This window comes from Heteronotia binoei, chromosome 1 (genome assembly GCF_032191835.1).
Source record: "Heteronotia binoei isolate CCM8104 ecotype False Entrance Well chromosome 1, APGP_CSIRO_Hbin_v1, whole genome shotgun sequence".
Taxonomy (NCBI): Eukaryota; Metazoa; Chordata; class Lepidosauria; order Squamata; family Gekkonidae; genus Heteronotia; species Heteronotia binoei.
Window position 1 is genome coordinate 281111707 of NC_083223.1, and position 21607 is coordinate 281133313.

Below are 21607 nucleotides of genomic sequence, written 5' to 3' on the forward strand. Positions count from 1 at the left end.
GCTGGGCTTTCCTTTTTGGAAAGGGGCGAGCCAGCGTCAGGGACAGATCAGGGAGGCTGAGGGGTGGGGGGAGAGAACTTGGGGGTGGGGTTTGCAAGGAGGGAAGAGGCTGGAGGGAGGTGGCCCTAGAGATGGGGACCTGCACTGGTGGCAGAAGTGGGATCACCCCATAGAGGTCACCCTCCAGCTGTCAAGGTAAAGGGGGGGCACGGCAGCTTTTAAAGGGGGAGATGTCTTCCCCTTCAAAGCAAGGCTCCCCTGGGGGGGCGGGTCTCCTTCAAGGGAGCAGGACCCGATCCTACGGCAGCCTGGTGAAATCCCTGAGCTCTCCGGCGCGGGAGAGGCGCATCGAGCACTGCTTGGAACCCGGGGACACCTTGCCGGGGCTGGCGGTGAAGTACGGGGTCACGGTGAGTCTCCTGGGGCGACTGTGCTAGTTAAAGTGGGGGTGCTGTGGAGGGGGGGGGGTATTGGGGCTGGCTGCAGACCAGGGGGACTGAATTGAGCAGCTGTGGATTAAAAAGGTAATGTTATGTGTGTTAGAGACATCGGCACGCAGCTCTGGAATCTGGGGGAAGAACTGACCAGAGCAAAATAGGATTCAATATGTGACTTCCAGGGTAGAGTTACTTCTGGCTTGGAGACCCTGCACCTATTTTACCTCTTCTGTGCTGGAGCGTGAACCCAAGATGTGTGAAATGTCGTTACTTTATTTATACTCCATCATTCTCCTCAGTGGAGACCCATATTCCCTCTAAACAATGTTCCCTCTACGCTGCAAAAATTCTACTTTGTGAGCTACTGGCATTACGGTTGTCAGCGACTGCATCTACTAGTGTGCTCTGGGGTCACATCCTTCCTGAGCTAAGACAAAAATGTGTGAGCTGGAGGGTAAAAATCTGTGAGCTAGCTCACGCTAACTCAGCTTCGAGGGGACACTGGTGCGGACCCAAGGTGGCTTCCATCCTTCACCTCTCTTCCGTTTTATCCTCACAGCAATGCTAGGTGACTGTGTGACTGCGACCCAGGGGGGATTCGAACCCAGTTCTCCCAGATCCTAGTCTGACACTTGAACCACTACGCCGTACTGGCTCACAAGATGGCGGTGCCATTGGGCTCGTGCAGAGAATCGGCTGTAACCTTCTGGGGTTTAAAAATCCCGACGCTTGCTAGAGAAAGGGTTTGACCTTTCAAGGAGTGAGTTCCGCACGGGAGACGAATGTCAATGGGGGCTGTGTGAACACAACACTTGAAGCGGCTGACAATTTGCGGGTAAAACGAGTTAGAACAGGTTGCCCAAAGGAGGCAAATTACCAAATCATGTGACACTGAAGTCAGCGATAACTTTTGGAAAGCCGCTTTCACCTCCTTTGTGCAATCTGTCCCCAGCCGTAGGTCTTTCGTCCTGGCGTCTGTTTCTCTTTTCCTTTTGAAACAATTACGTTTGGACACCAGCAATATCGGAGCTTTCGCTCTCTGTTTCTCCTCGGTCGGAACGGAGACTCCTCTTTCCGTCATCTAGCCGAGGCTTTGCCGCGGCAATTGTGTTTAAAATGATTCCGTGGCTGTTTTTTTTTTTAGGAACGATGACTTGGCAGGGTTTGAAGTTGTCATTTTTGTACTTGATCCAGGATGGGGGAAAGGAGGTATTTCTTCTGGCTTTGGATTCTATCACTTGCCGAGTTGGCTAGAGGAGGTCGTACCACCGGCCCCGAGGTGAAGAAGACTTCACAAACCGAGAGAAATGCCAGCTAGATTAGATTTCGGCAACACTGTCAAGGCCAACGAGGTTTCCAGAGTATATGTTTTTGAAAGTAAAAGCACCCGTCGTTAGGGTTGCCAAGTCCAATTCAAGAAATATCTGGGGACTTTGGGGGTGGAGCCAGGAGACTTTGGGGGAGGAGCCAGGAGCAAGGGTGTGACAAGCATCATTGAACTCCAAAGGGAGTTCTGGCCATCACATTGAAAGGGACCGCATGCAGTTTTAAATGTCTTTCTTCCATAGGAAATAATGAAGGATAGGGTCACCTTTTTGGGGGGCTCATAGAATTGGACCCCCTGGTCCAATCCTTTTGAAACTTGGGGAGTATTTTGGGGGGAGGCATTGAATGCTATGCTGAAAATTTGGTGCTTCTACCTCAAAACACAGACCGCCCAGAGCCTCATATACCCGCAGATCAATTCTCCATTATTTCTATGGGAATCATTTTCCATAGGGAATAATGGAGTGCCCAGCAGACATTTCCCTCCCCTCCTTCTGCTTTCTGACGTTCTTCTCAGGGGAAGGCCTCAGCCTCTCTGTCCTGTTGTTGGCCCTCCAGAGGAACTGGCTGGCCACTGTGTGAGACAGGAGGCTGGACTAGATGGACCCTCTGTGGTCTGACCCAGCAGGGCTCTTCTGATGCTCTTCTCAGGGGAAGACCTCGGCCTCTCTGCCCTGTTGTTGACCCTCCAGAGGAACTGGCTGGCCCCTGTGTGAGACAGGAGGCTGGACTAGATGGACCCTCCCTGGTCTGACCTAGCAGGGCTCTTCTGATGTCCTTCTCAGGGGAAGGCCTTGGCCTCTCTGCCCAGTTGTTGGCCCTCCAGAGGAACTGGCTGGCCACTGTGTGAGACAGGAGGCTGGACTAGATGGACCCTCCCTGGTCTGACCCAGCAGGGCTCTTCTGATGCTCTTCTCAGGGGAAGACCTCGGCCTCTCTGCCCTGTTGTTGGCCCTCCAGAGGAACTGGCTGGCCACTGTGTGAGACAGGAGGCTGGACTAGATGGACCCTCCCTGGTCTGACCCAGCAGGGCTCCTCTGTTGTTCTTCTCAGGGGAAGGCCTCGGCCTCTCTGCCCTGTTGTTGGCCCTCCAGAGGAACTGGTTGGCCACTGTGTGAGACAGGAGGCTGGACTAGATGGACCCTCCCTGGTCTGACCCAGCAGGGCTCCTCTGTTGTTCTTCTCAGGGGAAGGCCTCGGCCTCTCTGCCCTGTTGTTGGCCCTCCAGAGGAACTGGTTGGCCACTGTGTGAGACAGGAGGCTGGACTAGATGGACCCTCCCTGGTCTGATCCAGCAGGGCTCTTCTGAGGCTCTTCTTAGTGCTATTATTAGTTTTGCCACGACAGACTAAAGTGTCCCCTCCTCTAAAATTAGGGGAGGGGAAGGGTTTGCATTGATGGAGAGTTAGACAGACGTATAGATGAACGGTCCAGCTAAGCTACTAGCCATGATACCATAATGGAGCCTCCACGTTCAGAGTTGGGTTGTTCAGTCCACCACGGCCTCCGGGGGGGAGTTGGCAACTCTACTCTGCACCATAGAGTCTTCCCTCCTAAATTGCTAGAGCGTCCGGCAAAACCATAGTTTTCTCGGAAGCTCCTAGAGCGGCGCAATGGCCTCACTGCATTAATTCACTGCTTAACTACGTCACAGGGATGTGTTGGGTGTTCCTTCTAAGTGGAGTTAGTTGTGAGCCTTTTTTAGCCTTTGTCTTAGCTCAGGAAGGTCGGCCTCAGAGCAAACTGATCTATGCAGCAGCTCCCAATTTTAATGCCTGCAGGCTCACAAAGGAAATTTTTTGCTCACAAGACTCAAGCAGCATAGAGGGAAGACTGGATGAATCCAGGCCTTGAATTCAGGAGGAGCTCACAGCTCTTGAACCTTTCGGAGGGTTCCCCCTGGAGCCGGTTTGGTGTCGTGGTGAAGTGTGCGGACTCTTATCTGGGAGAACCGGGTTCGATTCCCCGCTCCTCCCCTTGCAGCTGCTGGAATGGCCTTGGGTCAGCCAGAGTTCTCTTATCTGGGAGAACCAGGTTTGATTCCCCACTTCTCCACTTGCAGCTGCTGGAATGGCCTTGGGTCAGCCAGAGCTCTCTTATCTGGGAGAACCGGGTTCGATTTCCCGCTCCTCCCCTTGCAGCCGCTGGAATGGCCTTGGGTCAGCCAGAGCTCTCCTAGGAGTTGTCCTTGAAAGGGCAGTTGCTGTGAGAGTCCCCTCAGCCCCACCCAACTCACAGGGTGTCTGTTGTGGTGGGAGGAGATAAAGGAGATTGTAAGCCACTCTGAGTCTCTGATTCAGAGAGAAGGGCGGGGTATAAATCTGCAATTCTTCTTCTTCCTCCCCACCTACCTACCCTGTCCATCGACTAGTAGGTGCAGCTGCATAACAATCCCTGGATTAGGAGAGCGGGCAGCCAGCCAGCCACCAGGGGCTTTGCCACACCCTCAGCAGCCCTCATTAACCCCGAGAGAAGCCCGCACCACTCTTTCTCCACTTCTTATGTGATTTGGGGCAGGGGGGTGGCTTGCTGACCTTTTGACTGCAGGGGAGGGCGGCCCAGGAGAACCCCAGGCGAGCGAGGCCTGCTTGGACTGGCTGGATCTCTAGCCAGCCCAAGCAGGCCTCGCTCGCCCGGGGCTCTCCTTTCTTGTATCGGGTTGCTTTCGGCAGGCGGCAGGGTGGCCTATGCTAATGAGTGACGCTAATGAGTTCCGCCTCCTAATTTTCCTACAAAACGATTCCCGGATGTGTCCCCGCCATTGGTTCTGCTTCGGACGCTTGCAGCCACGAGGGCTGAACACGCGTGCTTTTGAAACATTAAAAATAAGTTTCTGGGGGAACGGAGCTGTGCCGCCCTGGGCAGCCTTGCTGACGGCCCCCTCCCTCCCGTTTTGATTCCCTTCCAGACGGAGCAGATCAAGCGGGCGAACCGGCTGTACACCAACGACTCCATCTTCTTGAAGAAGAGCCTCTATATCCCGGTGCCGATGGAGCCCCCAGGGCTGGCCAATGGGCTGGACCTGGAAGAGGAGGAGGAGAAGGCGGAGGGAGGCGGAGAGGAGGTGGCGGGCAGCCGGCCCGAGGAGGCCAAGCCGCAGAAGCCCCAGCGGAAGAACGGGGCCTCAGCCCCCGCCCCCAAGCACGACCTCTCGGCCGCCGACTTCCTCTTCAAGCTGGACTCTGAGATCCGCCGCTCCAAGCAGGTGGCCACCAAGAAACTACGGGAAGGAGAGGCTGCGTGAGTCTCCCTCTTGCCTTTCCCCGCAGCTCCCGGGGCTCACGTTCGTTTCCTTATTTAGGATCCCGTCTTTCTCCCTTCCTCTGCCTCGTCTTCTCAGCGACCGTGGGAGGAAGGTGGAGGCCGAGAGCCTGGGACTGGCCCAAGGTCACCCAGCAGGCCAGCCAGCCACCAGGGGCTTTGCCACACCTCCAGCAGCCCTCATTAACCCCTTGAAAGGGCAGCTTCTGGGAGAGCCCTCTCGGCCCCACCCACCTCACAGAGTGTCTGTTGGGAGGCGAAGAGATAAAGGAGTTTGTGAGCCGCTCTGAGTCTCTGATTCAGAGAGAAGGGTGGGGTATAAATCTACGGTCTTCTTCTTTCTTGCTTGCTTAATATTAGAGCCCTATAGAATAAATGTCAGATGTTTGAGAGCTGCAAGACATGAACATCGGATGTTTGAGGGGAGGGAGGGAAGGAAGGAAGGAAAATAGATGGGGGAAGGATGGGGGGAGAGGTGGAAAGAAAGCAACTTTAACTTTCAATGCATTCTCCAAGCCACCGGCTGGCTCGGAGAAGTGATTTAAAGAGAGAAATGCCATCTCCAAGCCGGCCAGCGGGACGGTGGAGCTTCAAGAGCCGCACAATATGTGTGAAAGAGCCACGTGTGGTTTGGCCACCCCTGCTTTTGACCATTTATACCACAGCTGGGCACCCCAACTGAGGAAGGATACGTATGTAAGGACTAAATAGGTTTAGTATATGTATCGGGATAGGAGACCGATATCCTTGTTAAGCCCCGGGAAGATTTTTGATCTGAGTATTGTAATAATTTGTAATTTGACAATTTCCCTTTCTAGCGTGTCATCATATATAACTCTCATGTAGCCACTGTTTGAGGTGAAGAAGAAGAAGAACGACAAAGACCGTAGATTTATACCCCGCCCTTCTCTCTGAATCAGAATCTCAGAGCGGGTTACAATCTCCTTTCCCTTCCTCCCCTGCAACAGACACTGCGTGAGGTAGGTGGGACTGATGGAAGCTGCCCTTTCAAGGACAACTCTGTGAGAGCAATGGCTGACCCAAGGCCCTTCCAGCGGCAGAGGAGTGGGGAATCACACCTGGTTCTCCCGGAGAAGAGTCCGCGCACTTCACCACTACACCAAACTGGCTCTCTGGTGATGTTGTTGCAGGTCCATCCCTCTGACCCCGACAGTGATTTATCTGGTGGAGTACCAAATCTGGAGTATCTGGACCCATCAAATTCACACGTAATCATGTTCTTCCCATTCCTGCTACTACATTGAAAAGGAGTCTAGGGTTCCCTGCCTGGATTTTGAGTTCTCGAGGAGAGCCAGTTTGGTGTAGCGGTTAAATGTGCAGACTCTTACGCGGGAGAACCGGGTTTGATTCCTCATGCACCTGCTGGAGTGACCTTGGGTGAGTCATGACTCCCTCAGAGCTGTTCCTCTCACGAGCAGTTTCTGTCCGAGCTCTCTCAGCCCCACCTGCCTGACAGGCGTCTGTTGTGGGGAGGGGAATGTGATTGCAAGCTGCTCTCTGAGACTCCTTTGGGTAGCGAAGGGTGGGGGTATAAACCCAATCTCTTCTTCTTGAGTATGCCATTGAAACAGCTAGGGTTGCCACGTCCAATTCAAGAAATATCTGGGTACTTTGGGGGTGGAGTCAGGAGACATTCAGGCGGAGCCAGGAACAAGGGTGTGGCAAGCATAATAGAACTCCAAGGGAGTTCTGGCCATCACATTTAAAGGGACAGCACACCTTTTTAAATGTCTTCCTTCCATAGGAAATAATGAAGGATAGGGGCACCTTCTTTTGGGGCTCATAGAATTGGACCTCCTGGTCCAATCATTTTGAACCTTGGGGGGTACTTTGGGGAGAGGCACTGGATACTATACTGAAAATTTGGTGCCTCTACCTCAAAAAACAGCTCCCCCAGAGCCCCCAAAACCTCCAGATCAATTCCCCATTATACTTATGAGAATAGATCTCCTCATAGGGAATAATGAAGTGCTCAGCAGACGTCCCCCCCGTTTCTGGCGAGTCTGAAGCAGGGGACAGGCTTCCTCGGGAGGTGGTGGGCTCTCCTTCCTTGGAGGTTTTTCAACAGACCCTAGATGGCCACCTGACAGCAATGAGGTCATCTCACAGAGGTCTGGGAGGAGCAGAGCAGAGCAGCTCTGATAGCTGAGACAGCTGGAGAAATTGCTGAGAATTTCTGAGTTTTGAAGGACTACATTCTAAGGTTTGTGGGGCTGCCTAAAATTCTAAGGTGTGATAGCTGGGGAACTGCTCTTTGTTTGGTTGACTGCTCTTTGTTTGGTTGACTGCCTTAAGGGTGAAAGAGATTGAGAGTGATTGCTGCTGATTGAGAGTGATTGCTGAGGAGTGCCCTGCTCCACCTCTTTGCATTTTAAGCTGCGCCTTGCCAAAGGCTGAGCACATCTCACAGAGGTCTGGGAGGAGCAGAGCAGAGCAGCTCTGATAGCTGAGACAGCTGGAGAAATTGCTGAGAATTTCTGAGTTTTGAAGGACTACATTCTAAGGTTTGTGGGGCTGCCTAAAATTCTAAGGTGTGATAGCTGGGGAACTGCTCTTTGTTTGGTTGACTGCTCTTTGTTTGGTTGACTGCCTTAAGGGTGAAAGAGATTGAGAGTGATTGCTGCTGATTGAGAGTGATTGCTGAGGAGTGCCCTGCTCCACCTCTTTGCATTTTAAGCTGCGCCTTGCCAAAGGCGCGAGCCTTTGGCGCGAGCCGAAGGGCGAGAGCTAAAGGGCTCTTGGCCTGTGGCTCTTCGCCTAGGGGCTCTCTAAGGAGCAGGAACCCAGATCCCTGGCTTCTTTGTTCTCCAAATAAGGTAAGTTCCCAATAAGGTAAGTTTAGGTAAGTTGACCCGCCAGAAGGGGAGCCACTTAAACAGCATTTAAAGAGGACTGTATATTTTAATATATATATATATACAATGAAGATAGAATGCCAGCAGGGGGTTGGGGGCTTTCCAGTGTTTTGCACTGAGTGTCACATGTATGACTATCTGCCCAAAGGACAGAAGTCTTGGGTGTGTGCTCGATGCAAGGAGCTCCTGGTCCTCAGGGAACGAGTTCGTACCCTTGAGGCCGAGGTGACTGCCCTGGAGAAGCAGAGACGGTCAGTTAGGCACTTGGGGAAGACTCTCGGGGGCGTATTAGATGAGCCCCGCTCTGAACGTAGCAGCCCCGTTGCTGCCAGAGAGCGTGAGGGTCGAGAGGGAACAGGGCACCGTGCTGAGGATAAGGGGAATGCGCCCTCAGAAGGGACCTCTTCTTCGGTCGGTGAGCGGGAATCCTTTCGCGCCAAGGAACCATCCCTGAGCAGGGGGAGAGGGGGGGTATTGGTAGTTGGTGATTCGATCATTAGGCAAGTAGACAGCCGGGTGGCGAAACCGCGTACTGACCGTATGGTGACTTGCCTGCCTGGTGCGAAGGTAGCGGACATTACGCGTGTAGTAGATAGACTGATAGACAGTGCTGGGGAGGAGCCTGTGGTCGTGGTGCATGTTGGCACCAACGATGTGGGGAAATGCAGTCGTGAGGTCCTGGAGGAAAAATTTAGGCTGCTAGGCGGGAGACTTAAGGCCAGGACCTCCAAGGTAGCCTTCTCGGAAGTGCTACCTGTTCCACGTGCAGGGCAGGAGAGACAGGCACAAATTAGAAGTCTCAATGTGTGGATGAGACGATGGTGTAAGGAGGAAGGGTTTAAGTTTGTTAGGCACTGGGATGCTTTCTGGAACAAGCCGGAACTGTACAAAAGAGACGGTCTCCACTTGTCTCCGGATGGAACCAGGCCTGCTGGCGCTTAAAATCAAAAAGGTGGCAGAGCAGTTTTTAAACTAAATCTTGGGGGAAAGCCGACAGGAGATGAAATGTCTCTGGTTCGGGAGGACTCGTCTCAAAGAGATGAAGGGTTAGCTGCTATTTTTCTACCGGGTAACGGACCAGAGTTGTCCACTGTGAAGGTGACAAACAATATGGACTGTCTGCCAGAGTCTCGAGGCAGCAGGAGGAAGGTGGCGGGCCTAGCTCGCCTGGGAAATTATAGATGTTTGTATGCAAATGCTAGAAGTGTTCAAAGTAAAATTGGTGAATTGGAATGTTTAGTGTTGGGAGAAAACATAGACATTGTGGGAATTTCAGAAACTTGGTGGAATGAGGAGAATCAGTGGGACACGGTGATTCCTGGATATAAGCTATATCGGAAGGATAGGGAGGGAAGGGTTGGAGGTGGGGTGGCTCTGTATGTCAGAGAGGATATACGGTCCAGTAAGGCTGAGATCAGAGAATTAGATTCACTTTTAGAAATGCTTTGGGTTGAAATAGAGGGCCCAAAAGGAAATTTAACTATGGGAGTTTGTTATCGCCCACCAAATCAAAAGAGAGAGGACGATTATAATATGATGGAAGGCTTAAAGATAGCGGCTAAACGTAAAAACTGTGTTGTAATAGGTGATTTTAACTACCCGCAGATTGATTGGGTCAATATGTGTTCTGGTCGAGAGAAAGAGATTGAGTTTCTTGATGCTCTCAATGACTGTGCTATGGAGCAGATGGTCTCAGAACCTACAGGGGTGGGGCGATCCTGGATTTGGTCCTAAGTAATGCCCAAGACTTGGTGAGAGATGTAAAAGTGATTGCGCCGCTTGGGAGCAGTGACCATAATGTTATTGATTTCACCGTTTGTATAAATAGGGAGTTGTCCAAAAAGACCACCACAACCACGTTTAAACTTTAAAAGGGGTAAATACACTGAGATGAGGAGGCATGTGAGGAAGAAACTGAAAGGAAAGGTACATACGGTCAAAACCCTTGAGAAAGCTTGGACGCTATTTAAAACTATAATCCTAGAAGCTCAGATAAAATACATACCACAAGTTAGGAAAGGCACAAACAGGCATAAGAAAAGGCCTGCGTGGTTAACAAATAAAGTAATGGAAGCTGTAAAAGGTAAGAAGGACTCCTTTAAGCGGTGGAAAACCAGTCCAAGTGAGATTAGTAAAAGGGAACACAGGCTGTGGCAAATCAAATGCAAGACTGTGATCAGGCAGGCAAAAAGGGACTATGAGGAGCATATTGCAAAAAACATAAAGACCAACAATAAAACTTTCTTCAAATATATTAGAAGTAGGAAACCAGCCAGGGAGGCAGTGGGGCCCTTGGATGACCATGGGGTAAAAGGATTACTGAAGGAGGATAGGGAAATGGCTGAAAAGCTAAATGAATTTTTTGCCTCCGTCTTCACTGTAGAAGACGAGAACTTTTTGCCCGCCCCAGAACCACTAATTTTGGAAGGGGGTGTTGAAAGACCTGAGTCAGATTGAGGTGACAAATGAGGAGGTCCTACAACTGATAGACAAATTAAAAACTAATAAGTCACCGGGTCCGGATGGCATACATCCGAGAGTTCTGAAGGAACTCAAAGTTGAACTTGTGGATCTTCTAACAAAAATCTGTAATCTTTCATTGAAATCTGCCTCCATTCCTGAGGACTGGAAGGTAGCAAATGTCACCCCCATCTTTAAAAAAGGTTCCAGAGGAGATCCGGGAAACTACAGGCCAGTCAGTCTGACTTCAATACCGGGAAAGTTGGTAGAAACCATTATCAAGGACAGAATGAGTAGGCACATTGATGAACACGGGTTATTGAGGAAGACTCAGCATGGGTTCTGCAAGGGAAGATCTTGCCTCACTAACCTGTTGCATTTCTTTGAGGGGGTGAACAAACATGTGGACAAAGGAGACCCGATAGATGTTGTTTACCTTGACTTCCAGAAAGCTTTTGATAAAGTTCCTCATCAAAGGCTCCTTAGAAAGCTTGAGAATCATGGAGTAAAAGGACAGGTCCTCTTGTGGATCAAAAACTGGCTGAGTAATAGGAAGCAGAGAGTGAGTATAAATGGGCAGTCTTCGCAGTGGAGGACGGTAAGCAGTGGGGTGCCGCAGGGCTCGGTACTGGGTCCCATGCTTTTTAACTTGTTCATAAATGATTTAGAGTTCGGAGTGAGCAGTGAAGTGGCCAAGTTTGCGGATGACACTAAATTGTTCAGGGTGGTGAGAACCAGAGAGGATTGTGAGGAACTCCAAAGGGATCTGTTGAGGCTGGGTGAGTGGGCGTCAACGTGGCAGATGCGGTTCAATGTGGCCAAGTGCAAAGTAATGCACATTGGGGCTAAGAATCCCAGCTACAAATACAAGTTGATGGGGGTGTGAACTGGCAGAGACTGATCAAGAGAGAGATCTTGGGGTCATGATAGATAACTCACTGAAAGTGTCAAGACAGTGTGCGTTTGCAATAAAAAAGGCCAATGCCATGCTGGGAATTATTAGGAAGGGAATTGAAAACAAATCAGCCAGTATCATAATGCCCCTGTATAAATCGATGGTGCGGTCTCATTTGGAGTACTGTGTGCAGTTCTGGTCGCCGCACCTCAAAAAGGATATTATAGCTTTAGAGAAGGTGCAGAGAAGGGCAACTAGAATGATTAAAGGGCTGGAGCACTTTCCCTATGAAGAAAGGTTGAAACACTTGGGACTCTTTAGCTTGGAGAAACGTCGACTGCGGGGTGACATGATAGAAGTTTACAAGATAATGCATGGAATGGAGAAAGTAGAGAAAGAAGTACTTTTCTCCCTTTCTCACAATACAAGAACTCGTGGGCATTCGATGAAATTGCTGAGCAGACAGGTTAAGACGGATAAAAGGAAGTACTTCTTCACCCAAAGGGTGATTAACATGTGGAATTCACTGCCACAGGAGGTGGTGGCGGCCACAAGTATAGCCACCTTCAAGAGGGTTTAGATAAAAATATGGAGCACAGGTCCATCAGTGGCTATTAGCCACAGTGTATGGAGCACAGGTCCATCAGTGGCTATTAGCCACAGTGTATGGAGCACAGGTCCATCAGTGGCTATTAGCCACAGTGTATGTGTGTATATAACATTTTTTGCCACTGTGTGACACAGAGTGTTGGACTTGATGGGCCGTTGGCCTGATCCAACATGGCTTCTCTTATGTTCTTATGTTCTAATGAGGATCCTGTGAATTTAGGGGGAGGTATTTGTGAGTTTCCTGCATTGTGCAGGGGGTTGGACTAGATGACCCTGGAGGTCCCTTCCAACTCTAGGATTCTATGACTGTTAAGAGCGGTTCCTCAGTGGAACAGGCTTCCTCCTCGGGAGGTGGTGGGCTCTCCTTCCTTGGAGGTTTTTCAACAGAGGCTAGATGGCCATCTGACAGCAATGTGGATCCTGTGAATTTAGGGGAGGTGTTTGTGAGTTTCCTGCCTTGTGCAGGGGGCTGGACTAGATGACCCTGGAGGTCCCTTCAACTCTTAGGATTCTATGACTGTTAAGAGTGGTTCCTCAGTGGAACAGGCTTCCTCCTCGGGAGGTGGTGGGCTCTCCTTCCTTGGAGCTTTCCAAACAGAGGCTAGGTGGCCATCTGACAGCAATGAAGATCCTATGAATTTAGGGGAAGGTGTTTGGCTCTCCTTCCTTGGAGATTTTTCAACAGAGGCTAGATGGCCATCTGACAGCAAAGCGGATCCTGTGAATTAGGCAGATCACGAGAAGGTGGGTAGGAAGGGTTGCATCGGTGCTTAGTTCTCCTGGCTCTTTCTTACACACCCAGGGAGATGTTGATCGCCAATTTGGGTCAGGAAGGAATTTTCCTCCAGGCCGGATCAGCCCACAAATGCTGGAAGTTGTGTGCTTTCCTCTGGACATAGAGCAGTTGTCACTGGGGGAGTGAGAAAGTAGCATTGTGCAGGGGGTTGGGCAGATGACCCTTAAGGTCCCTTCCAGCTCTATATTTCTGGGTTTCTCCATATTGTCTCTCAGAGAGTACAAAAGGCCCTGAAAGACTAGCAGGGCTGCCCTTCTTCCCTCCTCCGCCCATTGATCCAGGCTGTGACGTCTTCAAAGCGAAGAGAAGGGAGGAATTTGCTGCATATTCTCTTTAGACGGCTCACACAAGTGAGCCAAGCTGCATGCTCATATTTTGATATAGGTAATGCCTGGATACTCTGGAGATGTCGGTGGTGGAGGCTTCTGCAAGCAGCGTAGACACTCCTGGGTAGCGTTGGGGTAATTGGATCACCCACCCTGTTCCTTGCTTCATTAATGTTCTTTTTACAGCTGAGAAAACAAAACCTATAATTTGGAAGGGCTCAGAGTGGGCTAAAGTGTAGAGGACTGGGGAAGGCGAGGGCAAACCACCCCGTAAAGAGTCTGCCAAGAAAACATCGTGCTGTGACGTCAACCCGTGGGTCAGTAACGACTCTGTGCTTGCAAAGGGGACTGCCTTTACCTTTGAAGAAGAAGAATTGTAGATTTATACCCCGCTCGTCTCCCTGAATCAGAAACTCAGAGCAGCTTACAATCTCCTATGTCTTCTCCCCCCACAACAGACACCCTGTGAGGTGGGTGGGGCTGGAGAGGGCTCTCACAGCAGCTGCCCTTTCAAGGACAACCTCTGCCAGAGCTATGGCTGACCCAAGGCCATTCCAGCAGCTGCAAGTGGAGGAGTGGGGAATCAAACCTGGTTCTCCCAGATAAGAGAGCTCTGGCTGACCCAAGGCTATTCCAGCAGCTGCAAGTGGAGGAGTGGGGAATCAAGCCTGGTTCTCCCAGAGAAGAGAGCTATGGCTGACCCAAGGCCATTCCAGCAGCTGCAAGTGGAGGAGGGGGGGAATCGAGCCCGGTTCTCCCAGAGAAGAGAGCTATGGCTGACCCAAGGCCATTCCAGCAGCTGCAAGTGGAGGAGTGGGGAATCAAGCCCGGTTCTCCCAGAGAAGAGAGCTATGGCTGACCCAAGGCCATTCCAGCAGCTGCAAGTGGAGGAGTGGGGAATCAAGCCCGGCTCTCCCAGAGAGAGAGCTATGGCTGACCCAAGGCCATTCCAGCAGCTGCAAGTGGAGGAGTGGGGAATCAAATCCGGTTCTCCCAGATAAGAGTCCGCGCACTTATCCACTTCACCAGACTGGCTCTCAAAAGGTACGTGGGGCTGAGAGAGCTCTCAAAGCAGCTGCCCTTTCAAGGACAACCTCTGCCAGAGCTATGGCTGACCCAAGGCCATCCCAGCAGCTGCAAGTGGAGGAGTGGGGAATCAAACCTGGTTCTCCCAGATAAGTGTCCGCGCACACTTGACTACTACACTTTGTAGTGGGGAAACAGAACGAGGTCTGCTGATTTTATGGCATGCGGTTTTTAGCAGGACTTGATTTCTTAGACTTAGACTCAGGACTTAGAGCATATGGTCTTTGGAGTTGGATTTCAGATTGTGAAAGGCACTCTGTGCATGCTCAGGGCTAAGTGAGCCAGTTTGGTGTAGTGGTTAAATGCACGGACACTTATCTGGGAGAACCAGCTTTGATTCCCCACTCCTCCACTTGCAGATGCTGGAATGGCCTTGGGTCAGCCAGAGCTCTCTTATCTGAGAGAACGGGGTTTGATTTCTCCACTCCTCCACTTGCAGATGCTGGAATGGCCTTGGGTCAGCCATAGCTCTGGCAGACGTTGTCCTTGAAAGGGCAGCTGCTGTGAGAGCCCTCTCAGCCCCACCCACCTCATAGGGTGTCTGTTTGTGGGGGGAGAAGATATAGGAGATTGTAAGCCGCTCTGAGTCTCTGATTCAGAGAGAAGGGCGGGGTATAAATCTGCAATCATCATCTTCTAGTGGTTAAGTGTGCGGACTCTTATCTGGGAGAACCGGGTTTGATTCCCACTCCTCCACTTGCACCTGCTGGAATGGCCTTGGGTCAGTCAGAGCTCTCTTATCTGGGAGAACCGGGTTTTGATTCCTCCCTCCTCCACTTGCACCTGCTAGCATGGCCTTGGGTCAGCCATAGCTCTGGCAGAGGTTGTCCTTGAAAGGGCAGCTGCTGTCAGAGCTCTCTCAGCCCCACCCACCTCACAGGGTGTCTGTTGGGAGGGGAGAAGATATAGGAGATTGTGAGCCACTCTGAGTCTCTGATTCAGAGAGAGAAGGGCGGGGTATAAATCTGCAGTCGACGTCTTCTTCTCCTCCTCCTCCTCCGACCTTCTCCCTGGCATCGTGAAATAGGCCTATTCACCAAACTCTGAGAGTTAAAAGGCCACGTGCTTGTGCTGAACGTAGTGGCCACTGGGGGGCACTGTTGCTCCAGCAGGATGTCGGGTCTTTCTTTCATTCGCTCTGAAAAGGGCGTCTCGGTTTCATTTCACTTTGCTGAGTTTCTGCAATCCTGTGCCAGCGTATTCTAGCGAGACAGTAATTTTGAAGAGCCCTGGGGAGCGGGCCAACCAGCCTGCCGAGTCACATTTTTGTTTTGTCTCTTGCACATCCGAGAGCCCAAAAGAAGGTGTGCAGCCGTAAAAGAATGGTGAAATACAGAGGTCGTTTTGTAGAAAAATAGGTGGCGGGGCTCATTAGCATAACTCATTAGCATATGCCACCCCCTCACCAGCCAAAAGCAACCTGATGCAAGAAAGGAGAGCCCCGGGCGAGCGAAGCCTGCTTGGGCTGGCTAGAGATCAGATACCTGGGGCTCTCCTTAGCCACTCACACCACCCCCCCCCCCGTCAAAAGGCCAGCAAGCCACCCAAAATCACATAAAGAAGTGGAGAAAGGGTGGTGTGGGCTTCTCCAGGGGTTAATGAGGGTTACTGGGGGAGTGGCAAAGCCCCTGGTGACTGGCTGGCTGCTCGCTCTCCTAATCCAGAGATTGTTATGCAGCTGCACCTCCTATTCCAGGGACAAGGTAGGTGGGGAGGGAAGGCGCCCTCAGAAAGGTTCAGGAGCTGTGCTCCTGTGGAGTGGGGAATCAAACTCAGTTCTCCCAGAACCACGACACCAAACTGGCTCTCAGGAACTACACCAAACTGGCTGTGCAAGAGCTATGGCTGACCCAAGGCCATCCCAGCAGCTGCAAGTGGAGGAGCGGGGAATCGAACCTGGCTCTCCCAAATAAGAGTCCGCACAATTCACCACGACACCAAACTTCCTGCTTCAGAGGAAGCCAACCTCTGATTCCTAGTGCCAGGAAGCACCCTCTTGGAAAGGCCTCGGCCTCTATCCCCTATTCTGGGACATTCAGGGGAACTGGATGACCTCTGGGTGAGATGCTGGTCTGGATGGATCACTGGTCTGATCCAGCAAGACTCTTCTGGTGTTTTTGTGTGGGTCAACAGAGGCATCCGGCCAGTCTAGGAAGCTGAAGTTAAGCCAGAAGAACCTCCGTCCTGTTCCACAACACCCTCCTCAGGAACTCCATGTTCTCTTTTTGGGAGCCGGTGTGTAGTGTGCGGACTCTTATCTGGGAGAACCAGGTTTGATTCCCCAATCCTCCGCTTGCAGCTGCTGGAATGGCCTTGGGTCAGCCATAGCTCTCGTAGGAGTTGTCCTTTAAAGGGCAGCTTCTGTCAGAGCTCTCTCAGCCCCACCTACCTCACAGGGTGTCTGTTGTGGAGGGAGAAGATAAAAGAGATTGTGAGCCGCTCTGAGACTCTTATTCAGAGAGAAGGGTGGGGTATAAATCTGCGGTCTTCTTCTTCTTCTCCGGGCCCCTAAACTCCAGCCATAAGCTTCACCTCCCCAGACCTGACATCTTGTATATTTCTCTTTTTTCCCCACTCCAGGGTTCCCGAGAACGAGCCAGGATCTAGCCCCGTCCCCTCCTCCTCCTACCAGAACGAGCCTTCTCCTCGCACCCAGCAACGCGCAGTCCTGGGGCCCGTGCCCCTTACCAAAATTGCCCAGGCCGACACCCTGCGGGATCAAGAGGATGAAATCTTCAAGCTTTGATGGCAATTGCTTCCCCCGTCCGCCAGGCGATCTCTGGGACGCCGTCTCCACCTGGGATCTCTGGGGACATCACATCCCCCTTTCGCGAAGGCCTCCCCCCTTCCCGGTGTTTTCCCCCCACCACCCCCAAGGGCATCAGGCCTCTCGAAAGGGTCACAGAGTTTGGTTCCCTTGGGATTTCCAGTGGGACTCGCAAGGCCGCGAGGAGGCTCTCGGAAGCGGGGGGGGGGGGGGAGAAAATCGGGCCAACGACGGTCATATCGGCTCCGGCCGGGATCCCCCAGGACAACGACCGGGCTTCTGCCCTGCCGCTCCCGCAGAGCCGTTCCACTTTTTCGTGCGCCTCCTTTTCCTTCTTTGCGCCGAATTTTGTGTGTGTGTGTGTGTTCTATTTATTGCCTCTGTAACCCAAGTGCTTTCTGACCCCTCCGGGCTGCCGTCCTTGCCTGTCCTCGAGCCCGAGAAGAAACGTCCCACGATCCTCGCCGGTCGGCCGCAGCTTCGGTGGGGAGATCGGCTTCATCAGAACTGGGGGGGGGGCGTGTAGAAAATGGGGGGGGGGGACAGTCCCCTGTTCTTGTTTGGGAAGGGGGGAGGGTGGGGACAATCAAGGGGAGATGCTGCCGTCTTCGTGTGATGTTCTCAGGTGGGCCCGGGTCAAGGTGAGGGGTGGGTGCCCCTGTCTTTGGATTGGGGACCCTCCGTTTTTTGGGCCCTGTGTGTTTTCCATCTTCCTAGGGAGACCTGGGAATGCTTTTGTCGCACACCCTGTGATTAAATGACCAGCGAGTCTTGCTGACCTCTGACTGCTTTTGGAGTTTATTCCCCGCTCCCCAAGGACGAACGCCTCTTCGATTGAGAGCTGAGCTACTCGGGGTCTGCCAGAAAGAAAATTGTTAACTAATTCTAGGACGCTTTTGGCTTTCCTGTGAAGGAGCCTGCCTGTCGTGTCTCTGTGATTTCCTGCCTTGCCTTTCCCCCATTCCTCTGGAATGTGTGCGGCTGGGTAATTCTATCATGTCTCAGCTTGGAGTTCATTTCCACTCTCAGGCGAAGAAGCTGTGCTTGGAAAAGACAGGCTGCTGTGTCTCTGCATGAGTCTCTGCTGTGGCCTTGGCCCTTGAGATAAATCCAGGAAAGAGACCCGTGCTAGGCTTTCCAGTATCCAGGTCCAAGATCTTTTGATTTTGCAGGCTTTTTCCCGCCCCCAGCCAGCTGGCTGGCAGGGGGAAGCCCCGCCCCCACAGCACCCACGTCCCTTTCCACTTTGGAAGGCTTTAAGAAAACGCTTGGGAACATTTTGCTTTTAGAAAGGTGTGTGTGCCTTTACAATATGCCTGTTGTGAGAAAGGAAAGGGAAGCCTTCGTTTGTTTTATAGTTCCTCCAGGAGCCGTTTGCATAGAAAAACAGTAGATAATAAAGTAGAGCCTCAGGTTTCCCTGTGTTAGTCTGAAGAACTTGGTTGAGTACATAGCATTCAACAACTCCCATGGTGAGTAAATTGCCCCATTGAGACCACCAAGTGTGTGCTTCCACACTGTGTTTATTTTGGCTGCTCCCTGTGTGTATGTGTACATGAGAGAGAGAGAGAAAGTACAGTCAGCTGCTGGGGATGAGGGAATGAAGAGTATTCAGGGGAACTGCACTCTTCTTTCTTTGTTTCGTTTTGTTTATCAATATTTATGTTAGGGAATGGGATAGTCTCCAGGCTCCGCCCCCAAAGTCCCCTGGCCCCACCCCCAAAGTTCCCAGGTCTTTTCTGAATTAGACTTGGCAACCCTAACCAATGTTCCCTCTAAGCTGCAGAGTCTTGTGAGCAAAAATTCTACTTTGAGAGCTATTGGCATTAAAGTTGTGAGCTCCCGCATACGTTATTGTGCTCCGGGGCCATTTTTTCCTGAGCTAAGACAAAAATGTGTGAGCCAGAAGCTTAAAAACTGAGCTAGCTCACACTCAAGCTTAGAGGGCACAGTGACCCTAACTCCTGCAGAATTATAGGAGGCATGTTCCTTGGGGGACTGGTGTTTCTGGGTTTTAAGCGCACCGAATCAAAATGTGGCCCCATAAGGTCGGACCAGAACCAATGGGTCGAAATTAAATCAGAGGCATTTCCGGCCTTCCCCACCTGTTTTAGAAAGCCGTTGCCAACCAGGCTTATCTGGCAGGTTGAAACCAGAGTTTGCTTCTAGAAGGCGCCTCTACTCTCCATCTGGATTACTTCTTACCAACCCCTCTTACAAAAAATGGGAACACCATGGTATTTAAAAAAGGGAAGGGTGGGGGCAAAAGAGTTTATTTGCAATCTCTGCATTCCCTGAGCCAAGTTTTGGAAGAAGGCCCCCGTCCAACAGCGTTCCCGGAGAGAGTTTCCAAAAAAAGGTTAAGAAAGAAATCTGCTAAAAAAGGCAAATGCAGTTTTGAGTTGTATCGACAGAAGTCTAGTGTCCAGATCACGTGATGTGATGGTATCGCTTAACTCTGCTCTGGTAAGACCTCACCTGGAGTCTTGTGTTCAGTTTTGGGCACCACATTTTAAGAAGGATATCGACAAGCTGGAACGGCTCCAGAGGAGGGCGATGAAGACGGTGAGGGGTCTGGAGACCAAGTCCTATGAAGAAAGGTTGGAGGAGCTGGGGATGTTTAGCCTGGAGAGGAGGCGGCTGAGAGGTGATCTGATCACCATCCTCAAGTCCTTCAACGGCTGTCCTCTAGAGGATGGTGTGGAATTGTTTTCTGTGGCCCCAAAAAAGTAGGACCAGAACCAAAGGGTTGAAATTAAAAGAGCTTCCGACTCAACATGAGGAAGAACTTCCTGACAGTTAGAACGGTTCCTCAGTGGAACAGGCTTCCTCCTCAGGAGGTGGTGGGACTTCCTGCAGATTCCCTCCCCACTGAACACGTAAGGTCAGGCCTCATAGGTTGCGGACCAGATGCAAGGAGACTTCGGGGTGCATTAAAGCCCCAACGCCTTTCACTCATAAAGATTCCGCTCAGCAGGGAAGCGACCAAATGAGCCGGCAGAGAGAACGTTGGGTGCAGTTGGAATTAGCGTTGCCAACTCTGGGTTGGGGGAATCCTGGAGATTTGGAGGTAGAACCTGGAGAGGGCATGGTTTGAGGAGCAGAGTGAGCTCAGCGGCCATTTTCTCCAGGGGAATGGGTCACTGTTGCCTGGAGGCCAGCAGTAGTTCCTGGAGATCCCCAGGCCCCACCTGGAGGCTGGCAACCCAAGCCGAATCTCTGAAAATGAGCTGTGCTTACGGACCAAGTGCACGAAAGGAAACCCTTCCTTGCACTGATATGGAAACAGAGAAAGGGATCTTGGGGTCGCGTCTGGTGTTCTGGAAAGGAGGGGAAGCGCTTTGGTTTGCGACGAGGGCAAGTTTCTAGTTCTTATGTTCTTTAGGGCCCCCAAGCCAGCTCCCCCCCCCCATTTCCCCCCTGCTTGCAGCCCTCCCAACCTGCACACGCAGCCAGCAGCTGAGCCGCTCTTTGCCCGGCTTGCCCGGTGCGGCTGCTGCTGGCGTCGTCGCCAAGTTTGCCTCTTTCTGCCTCTCCCCTGCAGCTTTGTCAAAGGGGCTTTTGAGAAGGGGCCTGCAGGCTGCAGCGGGGGGTGGGTGGTGGTGGGCGCTTAGACGCTGAGATAATTTGCAAGGGGCCCCCGAGATCTGAATGCCTAGGGGCCTCCGTAGGGTTGGTTCCGGCACTGGCAATCGGGGAGGAAAGGAAAGCCACTGCTGCTGCCCTCAAGGGGTGGGATGGGGATGGTGGAGGACAGGGTCACAGCAAGAGGCTGGCACGGTCAGGTGGCACGTGGCCCAGGCTGACTGCTGAGAGCAAAAAGTTACCGGCCTGAGAAGGAAAGCTTGCAATCTTGGCTCTTGCATGAAGCGGGTTCGTCCTGCAATTATTCCACCTTCTAGCTGGAAGGAACGAACCGCAGGGGCTCGAGCAAAGGACTTTCCCACACTGAGTGCCTGAGATCCTTTAATTGAGGGTGCTGGGGAAGGGGGTGTAGGACTCGGACCTTCTGCATATGAAGTGAGGGCTGTCCCTTTGAGCCCTGGGCCCCAGCTAGAATCAACTGTGCCCATATCTTGTTTGTCAGAGAGAGGAGGGAGTTTTTTTTCGTCTAAAAAAGCAGCCGTGGCTTGCTAGCAAAGCGGCCTGCTGACTGGCTACCGACCGGGTATCTATCTCCCCTCCTCCCAACGCAAGAAAGCAAAAGATGAAGCTGTAAATAGCGTGCAATATAACAAAATCTGATTTCTTCTCATGAGAGGTGATCCAGGGTGATTTGCAGCGGAGCTGGCGAGCGACGCGTACCCAAGCAGAGATTAAATTGGGCTGTCCAAAGTTCCCCTCGCCCCGCTCTGCTTAGTGCGTTAGGAAACCCTCTGCTTTCATTTCTGTTTACACATTTTGCAACAGTGTTTAAATGTCTTGATTTTTTTCCCACCGGTTGCAAAGACTAGCTGGAATGGAGAAGGGGCGGTAAGCGATCCGAAAGGCTCCGGTAAAGGGTCGGGGGTAGCTTCTACGGACTATGGTGGGAGATTCTCCAGAATTCGGTGGAGAATACTGGCCAGATTTGAAGCCGGCAGCATCAGAAGCCAAGAAGATTTTTTTCGGAATCCAGTAGCGCCTTAAAGAACAAAATTTGGGACAGCTTATGAGCTTTTGTAAGTCGCTGCTCATGAGTCCTCTACAGGGTGGGCGGGATATGAATCTAACACAATAAAATAAACGGTAGCTCATTTACAAATTTGGTTCGTCTTTAAATAAAGCA

At 51.7% G+C, this 21607-nt stretch overlaps 1 protein-coding gene across 1 annotated transcript; it reads left to right on the top strand.

The window, feature by feature from the left end:
• Positions 1–207: 207 nt before the first annotated feature.
• LYSMD1 (LysM domain containing 1) lies at positions 208–17617 on the top strand. The gene is made up of 4 exons (XM_060261271.1): positions 208–410; positions 4672–5003; positions 16653–17322; positions 17465–17617. Exons 1-3 carry the CDS (start codon positions 231–233, stop codon positions 16816–16818), a joined length of 678 nt encoding a protein of 225 aa, XP_060117254.1. The 5' UTR covers positions 208–230; the 3' UTR covers positions 16819–17322; positions 17465–17617.
• Positions 17618–21607: the final 3990 nt, after the last annotated feature.